The sequence below is a fragment of the Pseudophryne corroboree genome, chromosome 2, assembly GCF_028390025.1.
Source record: "Pseudophryne corroboree isolate aPseCor3 chromosome 2, aPseCor3.hap2, whole genome shotgun sequence".
Lineage (NCBI taxonomy): Eukaryota > Metazoa > Chordata > Amphibia > Anura > Myobatrachidae > Pseudophryne > Pseudophryne corroboree.
The window spans coordinates 240,942,526-240,960,170 of NC_086445.1; the positions used below are offsets into that span (position 1 = coordinate 240,942,526).

The 17,645-nt window shown below is 42.1% G+C and overlaps 1 protein-coding gene across 3 annotated transcripts in view; it reads left to right on the forward strand.

The window, feature by feature from the left end:
• The window catches only part of LOC135012671 (signal transducer and activator of transcription 2-like), a 381,651-nt gene that overhangs the window by 220,179 nt on the left and 143,827 nt on the right, over positions 1-17,645 (forward strand). For all 3 annotated transcript variants that reach the window (XM_063952570.1, XM_063952573.1, XM_063952574.1), the window contains 5 exons: positions 5,602-5,622; positions 5,723-5,810; positions 8,060-8,116; positions 8,203-8,286; positions 17,474-17,572. In XM_063952570.1, coding sequence (XP_063808640.1) covers positions 5,602-5,622; positions 5,723-5,810; positions 8,060-8,116; positions 8,203-8,286; positions 17,474-17,572 — 349 coding nt within the window. The remainder of the gene's footprint in view (positions 1-5,601; positions 5,623-5,722; positions 5,811-8,059; positions 8,117-8,202; positions 8,287-17,473; positions 17,573-17,645) is intronic.

Here is a 17,645-nt window from a genome sequence, read left to right on the forward strand (position 1 = left end):
ATGTTTCAGCACTCGTTTCAATGGCCTGGTCGTCATCCCAACATACCTTTTTCCACATGTACACATGAGGCAGTAAACTACACCTGATGTTTTGCAGTTGATGTAATCTCTAATTTTGTATGTCTTGTACTTATCCTTGAATTTAATCGTTCTGGTCATGTACTCCCATGCCTTGCAACTCCCACATCTATATGACCCTGTGATGGTTCTGTTTTTGGATCTGCTTTGACCGTAATGACTCCGGACTATTTAGTCCCTCAAATTAGTGGCTCTCCTCCAGCTAATCGATGGTTTGGGACCCAATTCTTTAGACAAATTTGGGTCAATTGTTAAGATAGACCAATATTTGTTTAAAATCTCCTGGATCTCTTTCCACTCCGCACAGAAATCTCCCACGAATCTGATAATGTCCGATCTTTTTGTATCAGTTCGATTTGGATACAATAGTTGATTCCTGTCCATTTCCTTGGCTTAATACCTGTCTTTCTTGATAGCCCTTCTCGAATATCCCCTTTTAAGGAGTCTTTCATTCAGTTCTGAGGCTCTTTGTACAAATTCTATAATTCCAGAACAATTTCTCCTCATTCAGGGGAACGCTCCTTTAGGTATACCTTTCAGTACAGCGGGAAAGTGTGCACTAGATCTATGTACTATTAATCGCCGATTGTTTTCTAATATAGGTCTTTTCCAATTCGTCCATCCTCCATTTTCTTCACCCTTAGGTCCAAGAAGGTCACTTCTGACTCACTGATGTCACAGGTAAGTCTAAGATTAAAGGTGTCACTGTTGAGTATACTAATGAATTTTTTTCAGTTTGTCACAGGGCCCATCCCAAAGTATCAGCAGGTCATCTATATACCTCATCCAGATCAGGACATGCTGAGTGTACTGTACCATTGTTTCGTGGAAGACGATCATTTCCTCCCACCACCCTAGATAGATATTCGCATAGGCGGGGGCACAAGCTGCCCCCATACCTGTGCCCCTCACCTGCAAGTAATACTTCTCATCAAAGACAAATAAGTTTTTTTGAAGTACAAACGTTAGCAATTTTATTACAAAATTCTCCAAATTCGGTTCTCCCTTCTTTATTAATTAAATGGTCTACAGAATCAATGCCTTTTTCATGTAGGATGCTCGTATATAAAGATTCTACATCAAAAGTGACCAGTAGAACCTGCTTATCCACATGAATCTCATTCAGTTTACCAAGGACGTCCATAGTATCTCTTGTGTAGGACGGTAAGTTTGTCACAAATTTTCTTAGGTGAGTATCCAGAAATTGACTTGCTTGTTCTGTTAAGCCTTCCATCCCTGATACTATAGGACGCCCTGGTGGTACTTGCTCATTCTTGTGACTCTTTGGGAGTAGATAAAACGTGGGGGTCTTGGCTTCTTCCACTTCTAAGAATTTGAATTCCATTTTGTTTATTATGCCCGTCTCATAGGCCGTTGTTATCATCTGATCATACTGTTTCTTATAAACTTCCATGGGATTAGATTGTAAACATTTGTAACTACGTGTATCATTTAATTGTTTTCTTGCCTCGTTGAGGTACAGTACTTTATCCCAGATGACTATATTACCTCCTTTATCGGAGAGTTTAATTTGAACATGATCCCACATCTTAATTTCCTGAAGGGCTGTTCTTTCATCCTTGGTTAAGTTGTCAATCATGTGGTACCTGAATTTGTTTGTCTTCCATAATGTATCCAGATCCTTGGATACAATCTCTATGAACTTGCCTACATTTGGACAGATATTTCCCTGAGGATAAAAGGTTCCTTTCTTCTTACAGATAGGTCTTGTGTGTGGGCTAGGATTTTCATCCTGGTCTGCTAATTCATTTAATGTCTGGATGGCTTCAAGATCCTCTGCCGTAAATTCTTGGATCATTCGAAGATTACGTTGGTCATATGCTTGATCAGAGTTGTGTTTATTCATAGAATAAAATTTGTTTTGTATGTCTTGTTGTACTTATCCTTGAATTCAATTGTTCTTGTAATGTACTCCCATGCCTTGCAACTCCCACATCTATATGACCATGTGATGGTTCTGTTTTTGGATCTGCTTTGACCGTAATGACTCCGGACAATTTCGTCCCTCAAATTAGTGGCTCTCCTCCAGCTAATCGTTACAACTAATGTTTATTGTCATTTTCACTTACACTTAATTTTTTAATATACATATCAAGAAATTTATATGGTATTTGGTCACGTTTGTATAATACACACCAATCATAATAACTTTATACTACAACAACATAACTCTAATTCACAAAAATAAGAATCATATCAAATGAATAAGGAATGACACAATAAATTAGTCGCACCCTATTCAGTTTATATTTCTGCACTTCATAATCACAATAATTATATACACTAAATACACCAATTTAGAAATATTTAACAAGAATCAAAATAAATTAAGAGTGACACAATAAATTAGTGCTACTATATCCAATTCACATTTGTATTTATATTCAACATATGTGAGGTCTCTTGTGTCCATTATAATATCGTTCTTATGGTATAATGATTTAGATAATCAAACTAGAAATGAATAGTTGCAACTCTGTAAGATCTAATACATTTCAACAACAAACCATTGTTAATTTCATTAAGTGAAGCAATCTATATTACCCAGAATAAACTCATAAATTTAGTGAAAATAATAAGTATTATTAACTCACATTAAAACTTTGTCTGATAATTTTATATTGATATATCAAACCCATTAGAAAATGCTGAATGGTGGATCCATGTGTCAATCAAAATGAGTGACCAATAGAAGGCTGAGACTGGCTACTTAGCTTCCCTCAACCCGGAACTCGGGTTGCCTACGACTAAGCCATGTTGCGAAATGATCGTTAGGCATACACGTGCAAACGTGTTTGTTATTTTATGAGCTAACCACAGTTGAAATGTTTATTTAAATGTGTGTATTGCTGTGACTACCTTATGATCGTTGAACACCCTGATAACTATAGCCGCAATATAAGGCCGGAAACGGCGCCTATCAGTACTATCTAACTACGAGTGGGTGTCCTGGGTCACGGGAGCCACGGCTAGCGTGTTAGCGCTGCTACTGACTGCTATCTAATACATACAAGCCAGAGACAGCATCATAACAGTACACGCAATCAGCCAAACTGGGTAGTTCCCGGACACGGGAGCCGCGACTGCTATAGGAACACTGAGATGCGCCTTACTTACATTACATATGGATGCTTGCTTTAATGATTAGATCTGGGATCTGTGAAGTAAAATCAACCTCACCATTACGTCAGTCAACTTAAAAAAGGTCTATGTCTCACAATTATCAATATATGTGAATACTAATGTGATTAGACAGATTTAATTACATTCACTCTACTGGCTGGAATGTAATCATTATGATGACAATTGCTTGTAGACAGTGAATTATATTATAAGAACAGTAGGAAGTATTCACATATTTAGATGGAGATCCATCATATACTGTTATAGCAATAGACATTGTGGAGCAGCATCACTTAGATACAGGTGCTATATCTTATAGATACAAATAGCAACGTCAGATCAATCATACTGTGATAACTACAATAAGCGGCCTTGAACCCTGACACAAATAGACTATACTAACAGTTTTCAACTGTGATATATTGCTCCTGTTTGGAGAGTGTATATTAAGGAACAGAGCCACACTGCAGCCTATAGCAGTTGAACTATTAGTACCGTCATTATTGCAATAGTATTATAGCCAGTAAAAGATAAATCACCCTTATTAATATGTGCAAACCAAATGTGAATAGACGAATCTTGTTACATTTACTTTACTGGCTGGTATTCAACATATATGATGATAATTGCCTGTAGACAGCCAATGGTATCAAAATAACAATAAGAAGTATTCACATATTTGGATGGAGATCTATCACATATTATTATAGCAATTGACAGTCTGGAGCAGCATCATTTATATACAGGTGCTTTATCTTACAGATACCTATAGCAACGTCAGGTCACCCACACTGTGTTAATTACTATAAGCGGCCTTGAACCCTGACACAAACGGACTATACTAATAGTTTCCAATTGTGATATATTGCTCCATTTTGGAGATTGCATATTAAGGAACAGAGCCATACTGCAGCATATAGCAGCTGAACTAGAAATTACAGCACTGTCATTATTGCAATGCTACAATAGCCAGTAAAAGATTAATCCCAAGTGTCTGGGGTGAGTTTATCAGGAGGCATTGATATGGTTTAGAATATTCAGATCTCATTCAATTAAAATATGAAGGTGCACACTTGTGCAGTGATACGCACACTGCCAGCACCATGAAAATATATTTATTCTTGGTAATTCATAGGAGACCTAAATACATAAGAATATCAGGCTAATTCAAGTCACAGACATTACACATGTAATTGCTAACAGACAACTCCAGTTGATACAATTGTATCTGATTAAAAATTGCTGGAGCTGTGTAGCAATAATTTAGTTACAATGCTGTTGATACTTGAAATAGAGTACAATCACTGCATCAACAGTGGATTAGCATTTTAATTCTCCTTTAATTCGTTCACAAACCCCTTTTTTTTCACTTACACTATATTTCGCAAACCTTTTTAACATGTAATTAATAAAAGCTATATTTTATAATTTCTGTTATTTAGGCAAGGTTTCTCTGTCTAAGACTTCCTCACAGGAACATGATATTCCAGTCAAGACATAAAAAACAAAAAAGGCAACAGTGTGTAGTAATGTTACAATAAAAATTAAGAACAAGTTCCCCTTGTGTTCTGAAAGTGAGAGGTGATTCTGTAGATTTTCGTAGTTGGTATAGGGATAGAATCTCGCCACAACTCAAATAAATAAAACAGCGTACTGAAAACTCACTTGGAGTATGTTGTAGAAACACACATAAAGGTTTCTTTTAAAGTAACTGAACCCAAATGATAGTACCAATCAGGAAAATATTGCGTACCCAACTCACTTTGTCTGGGAGATGGGATCCACCTATGTTGGTTTCTTTATAAGCTGATTCACACTAAAAGGACTTAATCAGAAAAAGGTTTTATTCCAAATAAATAAAATGATAATAGAAAAGTCTAACATGAAAAATCCTATGGAAATCCATATGCAGAGCTAAATGTCCCAATCAGATGGAAAAAAGTGGCAGCGGTGAACGAATTAGACAAAAACAGGCATGTCCGGAGTCCGGACTCAAACCTGCACGGAGCCTCCAGCAAAACCTGCCACAATGGTAGAACAAAGCCTCTGGGATAGTCCTGAATACAGCCCACTGGTCTCAGCACCAATGAAGTATAAATGTTACATAAAGTAACTGAGGCATGAGGGAAAAAAATTCCTTGTACTGTACCTCAGTAGCTTTACCCATTCAAAAACAATAGATTGTGATGTATTTTGGTTCTGTCCACAAATGAGTGCCTCCTATATGTGTACATAAAAGGTATTTTTCAATTAAGATATAATTGTATTAGTTAATTTTGTCAACTTCCTATGCGTTATATTTAAGTACAAGGGTAAGAGTCTGTTTTCTCTGTTTGGTTATGCTAGAGTATATTAACTGGGACTTTTTTGTTTTAACAGGGACCCTCCGAATATCAAAGGGTAAGGCAAATCCCGCTATATTCCATGTGCTATGTCATACAGTATCTCACCGTTCCCTTTTTCAGTCTTGTATATATATTTATTTATTTTTTCTCCAAAGATACCGCAGATTTAAATTATCGGGGCCAGATGCCAAGACCATGGAAGATTCCCAGCAAGAGGGATTGGTGGTAGAGTACAAATATTTGGTATGTTCTGTAAATACTGCAGAAAGTAATACAGGTTGAGTATCCCATATCCAAATATTCCGAAATATGGAATATTCCGAAATACAGACTTTTTTGAGTGAGAGTGAGATAGTGAAACCTTTGTTTTTTGATGACTCAATGTACACAAACTTTGTTTAATACACAAAGTTATTAAAAATATTGTATTAAATGACCTTCAGGCTGTGTGTATAAGGTGTATATGAAACATAAATGAATTGTGTGAATGTAGACACACTTTGTTTAATGGACAAAGTTATAAAAAATATTGGCTAAAATTACCTTCAGGCTGTGTGTATATGGTGTATATGTAACAAATGCATTCTGTGCTTAGATTTAGGTCCCATCGCCATGATATCTTATTATGGTAGGCAATTATTCCAAAATACGGAAAAATCCCATATCCAAAATACCTCTGGTCCCAAGCATTTTGGATAAGGGAGACTCAACCTGTATATAGTTCTATTCATGAAGCAGTGAAAAGAGTGGAGAAGTGGGCCAGTGGAGAAGTTGCCCTTGGCAACCAATCAGCTGCTACTGTATGTAAAATTTTATGCAATGCACTTGATAGATGTTACTTCAAAGCTGATTGGTTGCCATGGGCAACTTTTCCACTGGTTCACTTCTCCACTGTTCTCACTGCTTTATGAATAAACCCCGTAATGACCAAGTGGTTGTTGCTTTGTTTTTTTCTTTATGTTAACAAGAGTCAGTTTGTTTCGTTCTCTTATCTAAGAACCAAAATTGAAATTAGCAGTTAATTCTTCACTTGTTTCTATTGTTTTTCTTACCTTATTTATTTATGGTAGCCAAAATAAAGTGCAAAGTGAGGTGAACTGCACTTTATTTTGGCTACATGCTATGAAGAAAAGGCATCAAGCCTTGAAACTTTGGCATAAGGCGTATATGTAATTTTGCAACCATATACTACATTTGTACCAGTCCGTGGAGTGCCACCTCTTTTTTTTACCAAGAGGGGTTACCTAGGTTCAGTCTCCGGATATACCCAGGCCACATGAGTTCTTAAAGAAGGTAACCCGGCAATTTACAGATCATCCAGCATGCCCAACTACACATATATCTATCTATTAATATCTACTCTATCTATCTATCTATCTATCTATCTATCTATCTATCTATCAGCAACTGCCTGGGGTGTTCAGCCAATACCTCTCGAAGGGTGGTATCCAACACATCCGAAGATATTGAAACAGGTGTACTCAGCAGGAACTTTTTGGACACAGAGTCCTATTTATTAAGCATACATCAACATTGAAGTGTCAATACATTGATGTTTCGCCTATCAAAGCATAGCCTTCAAGATACAACCCAGCAGTAGAATAGACAAACACATATCTTGTATCATGTATCTTTTTTTTTTTCTATATTATTCGCATGTAGAACGTTTTTAACTTAGTTTTAAATATATTCAATTTCAGTGACATACCTTGCTTTAAACAGACCACAAGGAGGTCTAGTTAAAAAGCTACATGGAATTGATTACAGAAGATGGACAAATGCATACTTTTCTTACATGCTTTCTGAAGGTGTGTCAGTGGTCCTATGATGGTTTAAGGCAGTAGAGAAGTCCATGGATACACCCAGAGACTGTCATTTGATTATACTGAACCAATGGTCTTTTAAGGAATTATAATTTATAACCTCCCTGTGACATTTAATTAAAAAAAAAAAGTAAAACATTTTACACAGAATAATAATGTACTCATCTTTAAGTCTGAAAATGGAGGTCAACAAGCCAGTTGTATTGGGTGTTAGATTGGGTACATGCATCCACACAAGGCCCATGTACAGTACATATGCAGCACTGCAGTGGGGGTGTCTTTAGAGATTTATGTACGACAACAATAGAGATGTATAGATGCATTGTCATACCATTAGCCATCCATTCGTTTTGATCTCCCAGCTTTGTTTGCATTATGTGTGTGTGTTGTTTATGAAACAGATTGCAGTAATAAAATACTAAACTGAAACGTTATTGTATAAAATATTGAATGCTATAAATAAAATATGGAAGGTTATAAATAAAATATTTAATATTCTAAAAATCCCTCGATATTCTCCATGAATATGCGAACAGTGATCCAGTCTGTTTAAAAAAAAAAATGCGTATAGATGAAGTTTTTTCTAATAAATACATTGAAGTATTCCGTGTGAGTACCATTACACATAATACCTTTCTGCAACAATATAACATTTTTATTTCCCATTAGCAACTGAAAGCTGAGCAAGCTGGGAAACGTGTAAAAGGAGGTAAAGGTGCGACTGATGTAAGTATTCTGCTCTCAGATCTCCTGGCGATCCCCTCTTGTATGTTTTAAATCTCGGGTTTATTCATTATTATTTTATTTTTTAGGGTTCATCTACTGTCATGGAAGAGCTTCATATAATTACCTTGATGACGCAGGTTGAATATGAGGGTGTAAATTTGATTTTAGAGGTACTGTGTGGTTCTCTCCATTTATTTTGTTTTATTTTTAGCTGACTGTCTCATAATATTTTGTTAGGACTGTTTTATGTTCTCTCTCTCTTTCCATGTTATATGAATCCTGCTTAAGGGTATGTGCACGAGTGTTCCATTATTCAATGTTATAATCTGTCTTCTATATGTTTTGCATTTGGAGGTCTCATGACGTGAGATTGATGGGAGATAGAGACCCAAATTCAATGGTGGAATTAATGCCTTTGAAGATATTTTGGGTGGTTTATTTAGAAGTGGACACATTTGTGCTTCCAACACTAATTTGGAAAACACATACCTCAAGATATGTTTCGCTCAAAAACATTAGCATTCGTACCAGAAATAGTATGTGTGACACCTAGATGCTGCCTGTAGAGAAAGTCAGATAATCTAGATGGGACTATACAGTCAGACCCCAGTGTTCCTGGAGGCCAATGGGGGTTAGGATACCAGGGTTTTTACCTGCAGGAGGCAGGGAGAACCCTACAACTCGGGATGTATTGAGAAGCCAGCAAGACTTTGAGACATTGTGATGCAGACTAGCTGTCTGTATAGTAAGGGGTGAATAAGTGAGATAGTCCCCTACACAGAGGCTAGGCTGATTATTAGTTTCTCTGGCATAAATAAGGGATACTGGGGTGAATTTAGTACGATGGGGTATAAAAGGGGTATAGAAAGGAGCCAGTGCACTTTAAATTTCTTCCACTGGGTGTGCTGTCTCCTCCCCTCTATGCCCCCTCCCACAGGCAGTTTAGAAAAAAGTGCCCTCAGGAGAGGATGCACTCTCTGGGAGCTCCAGAGACATTTTCTTCAGTTTTGTTTAAACTTTATTATTTAGAGTATACTGTCTGGTCAACAGTATACCTGCACCTTGGGAGTTAGGGGAGGGAACGGTAACCGGCCTCTGTAAGGTGTCAGAGGCGCTTCCCCGCTGCAGGACCACCATCCTGAGAGGTTGTTGTTTCGTGGGGCACGGTGCCCTGGCGGTCGTAACCGCAGCACGCCGCACACCCTTAACGCTGCCTGAAGGTGAGAAGAGTGGTGAGTACAAACTGGGGTCCCCACTAGGGGGTCCCCCGGTTCTTGGTGCGGTGGCAGACTGGACCCTCCACGGGGGGGGACATGCTTCAGCCCCCCTGCGCAGAACTGGCAGCGTTTGTGCAAAACTAACTAGTAGGTGTGTTTTGTGCACTGTGGGAGACTTGGCCAGTATAAACATTATCAGCGGCATTATAGGGTGCGTGGCTTGTTCAGAGTGGGACCAGAGGCATTTTGGTGCCTTCCTCTGCATAAGCAGCAGCTAGGACACTAAGCTCCTCCAGAGACCTGGGAGATACTGGAAACTGGTACCGGGGTGTACTAGCGGGGGAGAGCCGCTCTTGCACACAATATAGTGTCTTTAGGAGGACACACAATCCTGGTTACTGGTACTGTATATAGGTGGTCATTCAGAGTTGTTCGCTCGTTGCCGTTTTTCGCAACGGAGCGATTAGGTGGAAAATGCGTATGCGCATGGTACGCAGCGCGCATGCGTTCAGTAATTTAACACAAAACTTTGGAGATTTGCACAAGCTCGAGCGACATTTTTTCATCGCTCAAGTGATTGACAGGAAGTGGGTGTTTCTGGGCGGAAACTGGCCGTTTTCAGGGAGTGTGAAAAACGCAGTAGTGGCTGGAGAAACGGGGGAGTGGCTGGCCGAACGCAGGGCGTGTTTGTGACGTTAAACCAGGAACTAAACGGACTGAGGTGATCGCAATCTAGGAGTAGGTCTAGAGCTACTCAGAAACTGCGAGGAATTATTTAGTAGCAGTTCTGCTAATCTTTCGATCGCTATTCTGCTAAGCTAAGACACACTCCCAGAGGGCGGCGGCCTAGCGTTTGCAATGCTGCTAAAAGCAGCTATCGAGCCAGCAACTCTGCATGAGGGCCATAGATTTATTTCAGCTTGCAGTTGTTACTACAAGCGGGGGGGGTGCTGTCCTCCTCTCTCTCTGAGTCCCCATCGCACACGCAGTGAAGCAGGCTTGTTATACTTGTCTGTGAGTTTTGTATGTGTGTGTGAGTGTTCACTGTCATTATGGTTAAACACGCTATATGCAAAGTTTGTCATATCAGATTTTCCCCTTCTAGTGACCATTGCAGTCAGTCTTTTCAGGTCAGTGTGGAGACTGGGGGGAGGGTCAGGAGCATTCTTGGCTCGGTGACATTAAGACTATGATGGCTGACATGTCATCCCAATTTGATTCAAACAACACTACAACTGCAACAGGCGATTGCAGACCTTGCAGCAAAGGCTGATGACAGACATCCTTCCCTCCATAGTTCAGGGCCACTTAAGCGTGGGCTGCCTGCTCTTCTAGCAGATAAGGAGGATATTCTGGGAGAGGGGGAGGAATTAGAGCCTGATATAGAAGATTCCACTCCTACAGAGGGTATATAACCCCTTGTTCTAGGTCCCTTTAGAAGAGGCTGCTTCTACGCAGTCGTTTTTCTTGGGCAGAAAAAAGTTAACATCACCTTCCCTGATTCTCCAGAATTAGATGAGGTCTTTAAACAAGCCTGGAAAAATCCTGATAAAAGATATCAGGTTACTAGAAAGTTTTTACGTTCTTTCCCATTTACACCAGAGGGTTGAAAATTTTGGGAAGAACCCCCAGCTGTTGATGTTTCTGTCTCCCGCCTCTCTAAGAAGGCAGTGTTACCGGCCCCTGGGTCTTTTCAGCTCAAGGACCCAGGGGATAGAAAAATAGAGACTACGATAAAATCTGTTTACACGTGTGACTCTCTCTAGGAAATAGGTTCTAATAATGCTAGAACTACTACCATGACTGTGTCAACACGCAGGGCCTTGTCGTTGCGTCAGGGGATTGCCAACGCAGATTCCAAGCACAGTGTGGAGAGTCTTCTTTTTTCAGGGGAATGGCATTTTGGGGTTGATTTTAGATATATGGATTTCTAAGGTCACTGCGGGGAAATCCACATTTCTCCCCTCTGGGGCCCCTCCAGCTAGAAGCACCTACCCAGGGCCGTCTACTCATTCCTTTTGGACCTCTAGATTCAGGTTAAGAGCCAGAGTTGCCTCCAATGCGGCACGAGGCACCAGAGATAAGCCTAGAAAAACAGCTGCTACAGCTGTTTCCCTGGACCCAAACACTAGTGCAGCTTCCACAAAAACTTCAGCATGACAGTGCCTCTCCACCCCGGGAGGATCTCGAGGTGGGAGCTCGTCTACGTCACTTCAGTCACATCTGGGCAGACTCTTGCCAGGATACCTGGGTAACGTAACTCGTTTCCCAGGGTTACAAACTGGACTTCGACAGCGCTCCTCCCCAGCGATTTTTTAAATCGGGCTTACCAGTTTTGGAGCATTCCAGGGTTAGGCTACAACAAGCTATCCTCAAATTGGGCTAATCCCAGGTCATTGTTCCAGTTCTTCTGTTGCAGCAAAGAAGAGGTTACTACTCAAACCTGTTTGTGGTACCAAAACCAGACTGTTCGGTAAGAACCATTCTGAATCTCAAATCCCTGACCCCTTACCTCAAGATGGAGTCTATACGGGCGGTAATTGCAGGCCTGGAAGAACAGGAGTTCATGGTCTCTCTGGATAGAAAGGATGTTTATACTCCACATCCCGATTTGGCCCCCTCACCAAGCTTTTCTGAGGTTTGCCCTACTGAACGCTCACTATCAGTTTCAGGCGTTACCCTTCGGCCTGTCCACAGCTCTGAGGGTCTTCACGAAGGTAATGGCGGAAATTATGTTCCAATGCCAAGTCCAGGGTGTCAATGTGGTTCCTTATCTGGACGATCTTTTGATAAAGGCAAGATCAAGAGAGCTGTTATTACTCCATATAGGGGGTAATTCCAAGTTGATCGCAGCAGGAAATTGTTTTGCAGTTGGGCAAAACCATGTGCACTGCAGGGGGGGCAGATATAACATTTGCAGAGAGAGTTAGATTTGGGTGGGTTATTTTGTTTCTGTGCAGGGTAAATACTGGCTGCTTTATTTTTACACTGCAATTTAGATTGCAGATTGAACTCACCACACCCAAATCTATCTCTCTCTGCACATGTTATATCTGCCTCCCCTGCAGTGCACATGGTTTTGCCCAACTGCTAACAAAGTTCCTGCTGCGATCAACTCAGAATTACCCCCTCAGACCGCACTATCCATCTTCTGTTGCGACATGGGTGGATCCTCAATTTCAAAACTGTTGGGGAAGATGGTACCCTCATACGAGGTGATTCAGTATGGACGGTTCCATGCCAGAACGTTTCAGTTGGATCTCTTGAGCAAGTGGCCCGGGTCAAATCTCCAAATGCACCGGATAATACGCCTGTCGCCTCAAGCCAGGATTTCCCTCCTGTGGTGGCTACAGTCCACCAACCTACTGAGAGGTCGAAGTTTTGGAATCCAGGATTGGATCCTCCTCACGACGGATGCAAGTCTTGCGAGAATGGGGAGTGATCACCCAAGGGGCTCAGTTCCAGGGCAGGTGGTCAGCCTATGAAGCCCTACTTCCAATAAACATTCTGTAACTTTGGGCAATTTACACTGCTCTGCTTCAGGCCTCTCCTCTGCTCAAGGATCGGCAATCCAGGTTCAGTTGGACAATGCCACGGCGGTGGCTTACATAAATCGACAAGGAGGAACAAAAAGCAGAGCCTGCATGTGAGAGGTGTCAAAGATACTCCTCTGGATGGAAAGAAACGCAAGAGCCATTTTCATTCCAGGGGTGGATCACTGGGAAGCAGATTTCCTGAGTCGTCACGATCTCCACCCGGGGGAGTGGGGTCTCCAGCAAGTTTTTCAACAGATCATTGATATGTGAGGTTGCTCACAGACAGACTTGATGGCCTCTCAGCTCAACAAGAAGCTTCCCTGGTATTGCGCCAGAACCAAGGACCCTCAGGCGAGGGCAATAGATGCACTGACGTCTCCTTAGCCTTATCAGTCGGTTTACCGGTTTCCTCCGATTCCGTTGCTCCCGCGGGTGCTCATACAAATCAGGAATCTGGGGGTCCAGGCAATTCTGATAGCCCCAAATTGGCCTCGGAGGGCATGGTACGCAGATCTTCTGGACATGTCCTTGGCGGACCCTTGGCTCCTGCCACTGAGAAAAGATCTTCAACAACAAGAGCCGTTCGACTACCCGGACTTACGGCGTCTTTGTTTAATGGCTTGGAAGTTGAGCGGAACATCTTGGCTCGGAAAGGCCTTTTCAAGAAGGTTATTGCAACCATGGTCCAGGCCAGAAAGCCGGTAACGTCAAAACACTATCATCATATCTGGAGGAGATATGTCTCCTGGTGCGAGGAATGCACATTTCCACTGGCGGAGTTCCATTTAGGACATCTTTTATGCTTCATGCAGGCTGGTGTGGATAAGGGCTTGCATCTGGGGTCTCTCAAGGTCCAGATCTCTGCTCTCTCAATTTTCTCTTGCCAGAGGTTCAGACTTTGTTGCCAGAGGTTCAGACTTTCTTGCAAGGAATTCTCCACATACAGCCTCCATTTGTGCCGGCCACGGCACCCTGGGACCTGAATGTAGTGTTAGAATTTCTACAGTCCTCCTGGTTTGAACCTTTGACGTCAGTGGAAGATAAGTACCTCACGTGGAAGACTGTGATGTTGCTGGCCCTGGCTTCTGCTAGGCGTGTCTCCGAATTGGGGGCTTTATCGTGTAAGAGTCCCTACCTGGTCTTTTACAGGACTAGACAGCAGTTCCTGCTGAAGGCTGTCTCTGCGTTCCACCTGAATCCACCAATCCAACCAATTGTTGTCCTATCTAGTGCTAGCACTTCTGCTCCTCCAGAGTCATTAGATGCTGTGCGAGCAGTGGCGTCAGAAGGTGGGTGCGGGGGGTGCAGCCCGCACCCAGGTGTCACCCTCGGAGGGGGTGACACCAAAATGCCTTCTGCTCTCACACTCACAGAAGCCGGGTGCTGAAGTGTGACAGTTGCTTGCAGCACTCGGCTCCTGTGAGCCAGGCGCTGACACTGCACATCTACTGTTCAAAGGGGGCAGCCCAGCTTCTTCGGATGATGCTAGGCTGCCCCCGGAGTGCTGTTACCTGCTTCCTCCGTGAGGCCACGCCCACCCAACTTAGGCCACGCCCCTTTTCGTCCACGAGCGCGCTTCTGCGCGCAAGAGGATGCAGAGTGCGCACCGGGTGTCACCAGACCCGGTGACGCCTCTGTGTGCGAGCCTTGAGAATTTACGTCAAAAGGCTCGGATCAGAAAGACGGATTCATTGTTCGTGCTCTATGATGCGCAGAACAAAGGTTGTCCTGCTTCTAAGAAGTCCATTGCTCATTGGATTAGGCTGACTATCCAGCAGGCCTATATGTTGGCAGCCTTACTTGTTTCACAGTCTCTGAAGGCCCACTCTACAAGATCAGTGGGGTCTTCCTGGGTGGCTGCCCGTGGAGTCTCGGCCTTACAATTATGCCGAGCTGCTACCTGGTCGGGGAAGAACACCTTTGTGAAGTTCTACAAGTTTGATACCCTGGCCAAAGAGGATACCCAGTTTGGGCAGGTGGTTTTGCAGTCGTCTCCGCGTGTTCCCGTCCGTTCTGGATGCTTTGGGACGTCCCATCGTTCTAAGTTCACCCCAGTATCCCTTATGAATGCCAGAGAAAATGGGATTTTAATACCTACCGGTAAATCCATTTCTCGTAGTCCATAAGGGATACTGGGTGCCTGCCTCACTGCGTTGACTTGTCTGCAGGTTTTTTCTTTTACATAAGTTACCTGTTCAGCTGTTGCTGTTTGTTCCAGCCGTTTGCTGGTTGTTTTATGTTATGGTGTGCTGGTGTGTGACTCTCACCACTCATTGTTATTCTGTTCTTTCTCTCAAGTATGTCCTCCTTCGGGCACTATTTTGCTTAACTACCTGTGGGAGCGGGCATAGAGGGGAGGAGCCAGCACACCCAGTGGAAGAAATTTAAAGTGCACCGGCTCCTTTGGACCCCTTCTATTCCCCATCGTGCTAAGTTCACCCCAGTATCCCTTATGGACTACGAGAAAGGGATTTACTGGTAGGTATTAAAATCCAGTTTTCTGATTAATTTATGCTGACAGCCATCAAGCATTATTCTTTTATTTACCTGAAAAGCTGTGTGTGGACCCTGATTAACGCCTAGACACTGCACTGACCAATCTCCCGAGCTTATTACCCCAGATTGACACAAAATGCAAAAGTTGTATAAAAAGTAAATACAAATTCAATTAAATACGAACATCACTTGTTTTTACCTTGTCAAAATCAAAAGAGAAAGTTATTTCTTGCAATTGACCAAATGGAAATGTCAGGCAAGTAATACGAATAGACAGCCGTAACTCTACAATATACATGCAACACTAAAAATATAAATCAATACGCAAGCAGCCAATCAGAAGTGATTAGGGCTACTAATTATCATTATTGCGTATTGCTGCACTTGTCCTACAGCACTCACAAGAGATACTCTTCCTAAAAGGCATATGCATCCACATATAGATGTATCACAGTTATGTGAACACTCCCTTCCTATACTTAGCTATTGCTCGTCAGCACCTGCCCACCACTGACCATTACAGTGACCATTACAGACATTTAATTATGCGTGTTAGAAGTTTACATGTGCTTTAGAATGGTATCCGGACTATAGATCTACACTAAAAAGGTCTACAGTCAATAGGTCTACCACTACTGTTAGACATGCATTAGGTCGACAGGGTCAAAAGGTCGACATAATGGTCGACACACATATGGTAGACACAATTTTTTAAAGTTTTTTTTTTTTCCATTTATTTTGGCTTTTTCATACTTCACCATCCACGTGGACTACGATTGGGAATATTAACCTGTCCTAAGCATGGCGAACGAAGCAGTACACTAATGGGGCCTGTTTGTGGCAGAAAAGTGACACAACACCCCAAATTTTTTTCCAAATAATTGTGTCTACCTTTTTTGGCGTCGACCTTTTCCATGTCGACCTTTTGACACTGTCGACCTAATGCATGTCTACCATTGGTGGTAGACTTATTGACTGTAGACCTTTTTAGTGTAGATCTAATAATCCACACTCCTTTAGAATTGTGTAGTTTAGAACTTTGGGGTCTATTTACTAAGCCTTGGATGAAGATAAGGTGGACAGAGATAAAGTACTGGCCAATCAGCTCCTATCTGCCATGTCACAGTCTGGGTTTGAAAAATAACAGTTAGGAGCCGATTGGCTGGTACTTTATCTACGTCCACTTTATCTCTACCCAAGGCTTAGTAAATAGAGCCCTGTGTATCTTCGGTGGGGGGCAGTTGATGAGTTCAGGGGAATGGAAATATGACTAAAGAGAGTGAACAGAGAACAGTATGGGCATTCAATGATTTAGAATGTAAAGGGACACCCTACAGCTGCATAGTGATAAATCACTACATTTCTGCAGCAAGGACCTTTATATGGTGGCTTTTCAGTCCTACCTTTGCTCACAGGGTATCCAGAGCATGATGCATATTTTTACTTAGGTAGGATCCAGCCTATTTACAGTGCATTTTTTCTTTTGTTGGAGTGTCTCCATAGAAGATGTGGATTCTTGCTGTACCGATAATGAGCAAAATAAAGCAACTGGCATTTCTGTAAAGGGTGCAGAGTATGCGTTGCACATGTGCTCGTGCCATGCACCACACACACTACAATCAGAGTGGTATGCCTACAGCGGGATCCCCTTCTAACCTTTGCAGGTAGCATCATCTTTTGTGTATTAAATTCAGATAGGTGGCACCAGCAGGTTATAGATATGGCTCTGGCTCAGTGCAAGGTTCTTTACTATCTTTTGCGTATGCGCCATCTACTGAAAATATCACTTGATAGATGGTATCAGCTGCAAAAGATCAGGAGGGAGGGGTGGGCACTGCACAGGGGGGTAGAGGGTGCTGCACACATCCCCCCAGGCATTATTATGCCTCTATGGAGAGCCTATCTGCACAAGGCTATGTCAGCCTTGGAAATAGACACTGGTCAAAACACTGTCATGTCCATTGCATACTCACGTCATTGTGCCTCCTGGAGTCGAGTGACTTATTTTGCATAGATCTCTTCAGGGATTTGGTAGTTCATTATTTTCCAAAACATCTTTCATTGTTGAACGTTGTGCTTGCATATGAGTGTGGCCTTATGTATTTCAGGCTGCCACGCTGCCTTTTGTGGTGATCTCCCACCTCTCCCAGCTTGTAGGAGCGTTTGCATCAGTGCTTTGGTTCAACTTACTGAGCTCAGACCCTAAGGTAAGAATCCCTCTGAAGTGAAATATGCTATAAAGAACATCTGCAGATGGAGATAAAACTATTCTATACAGCT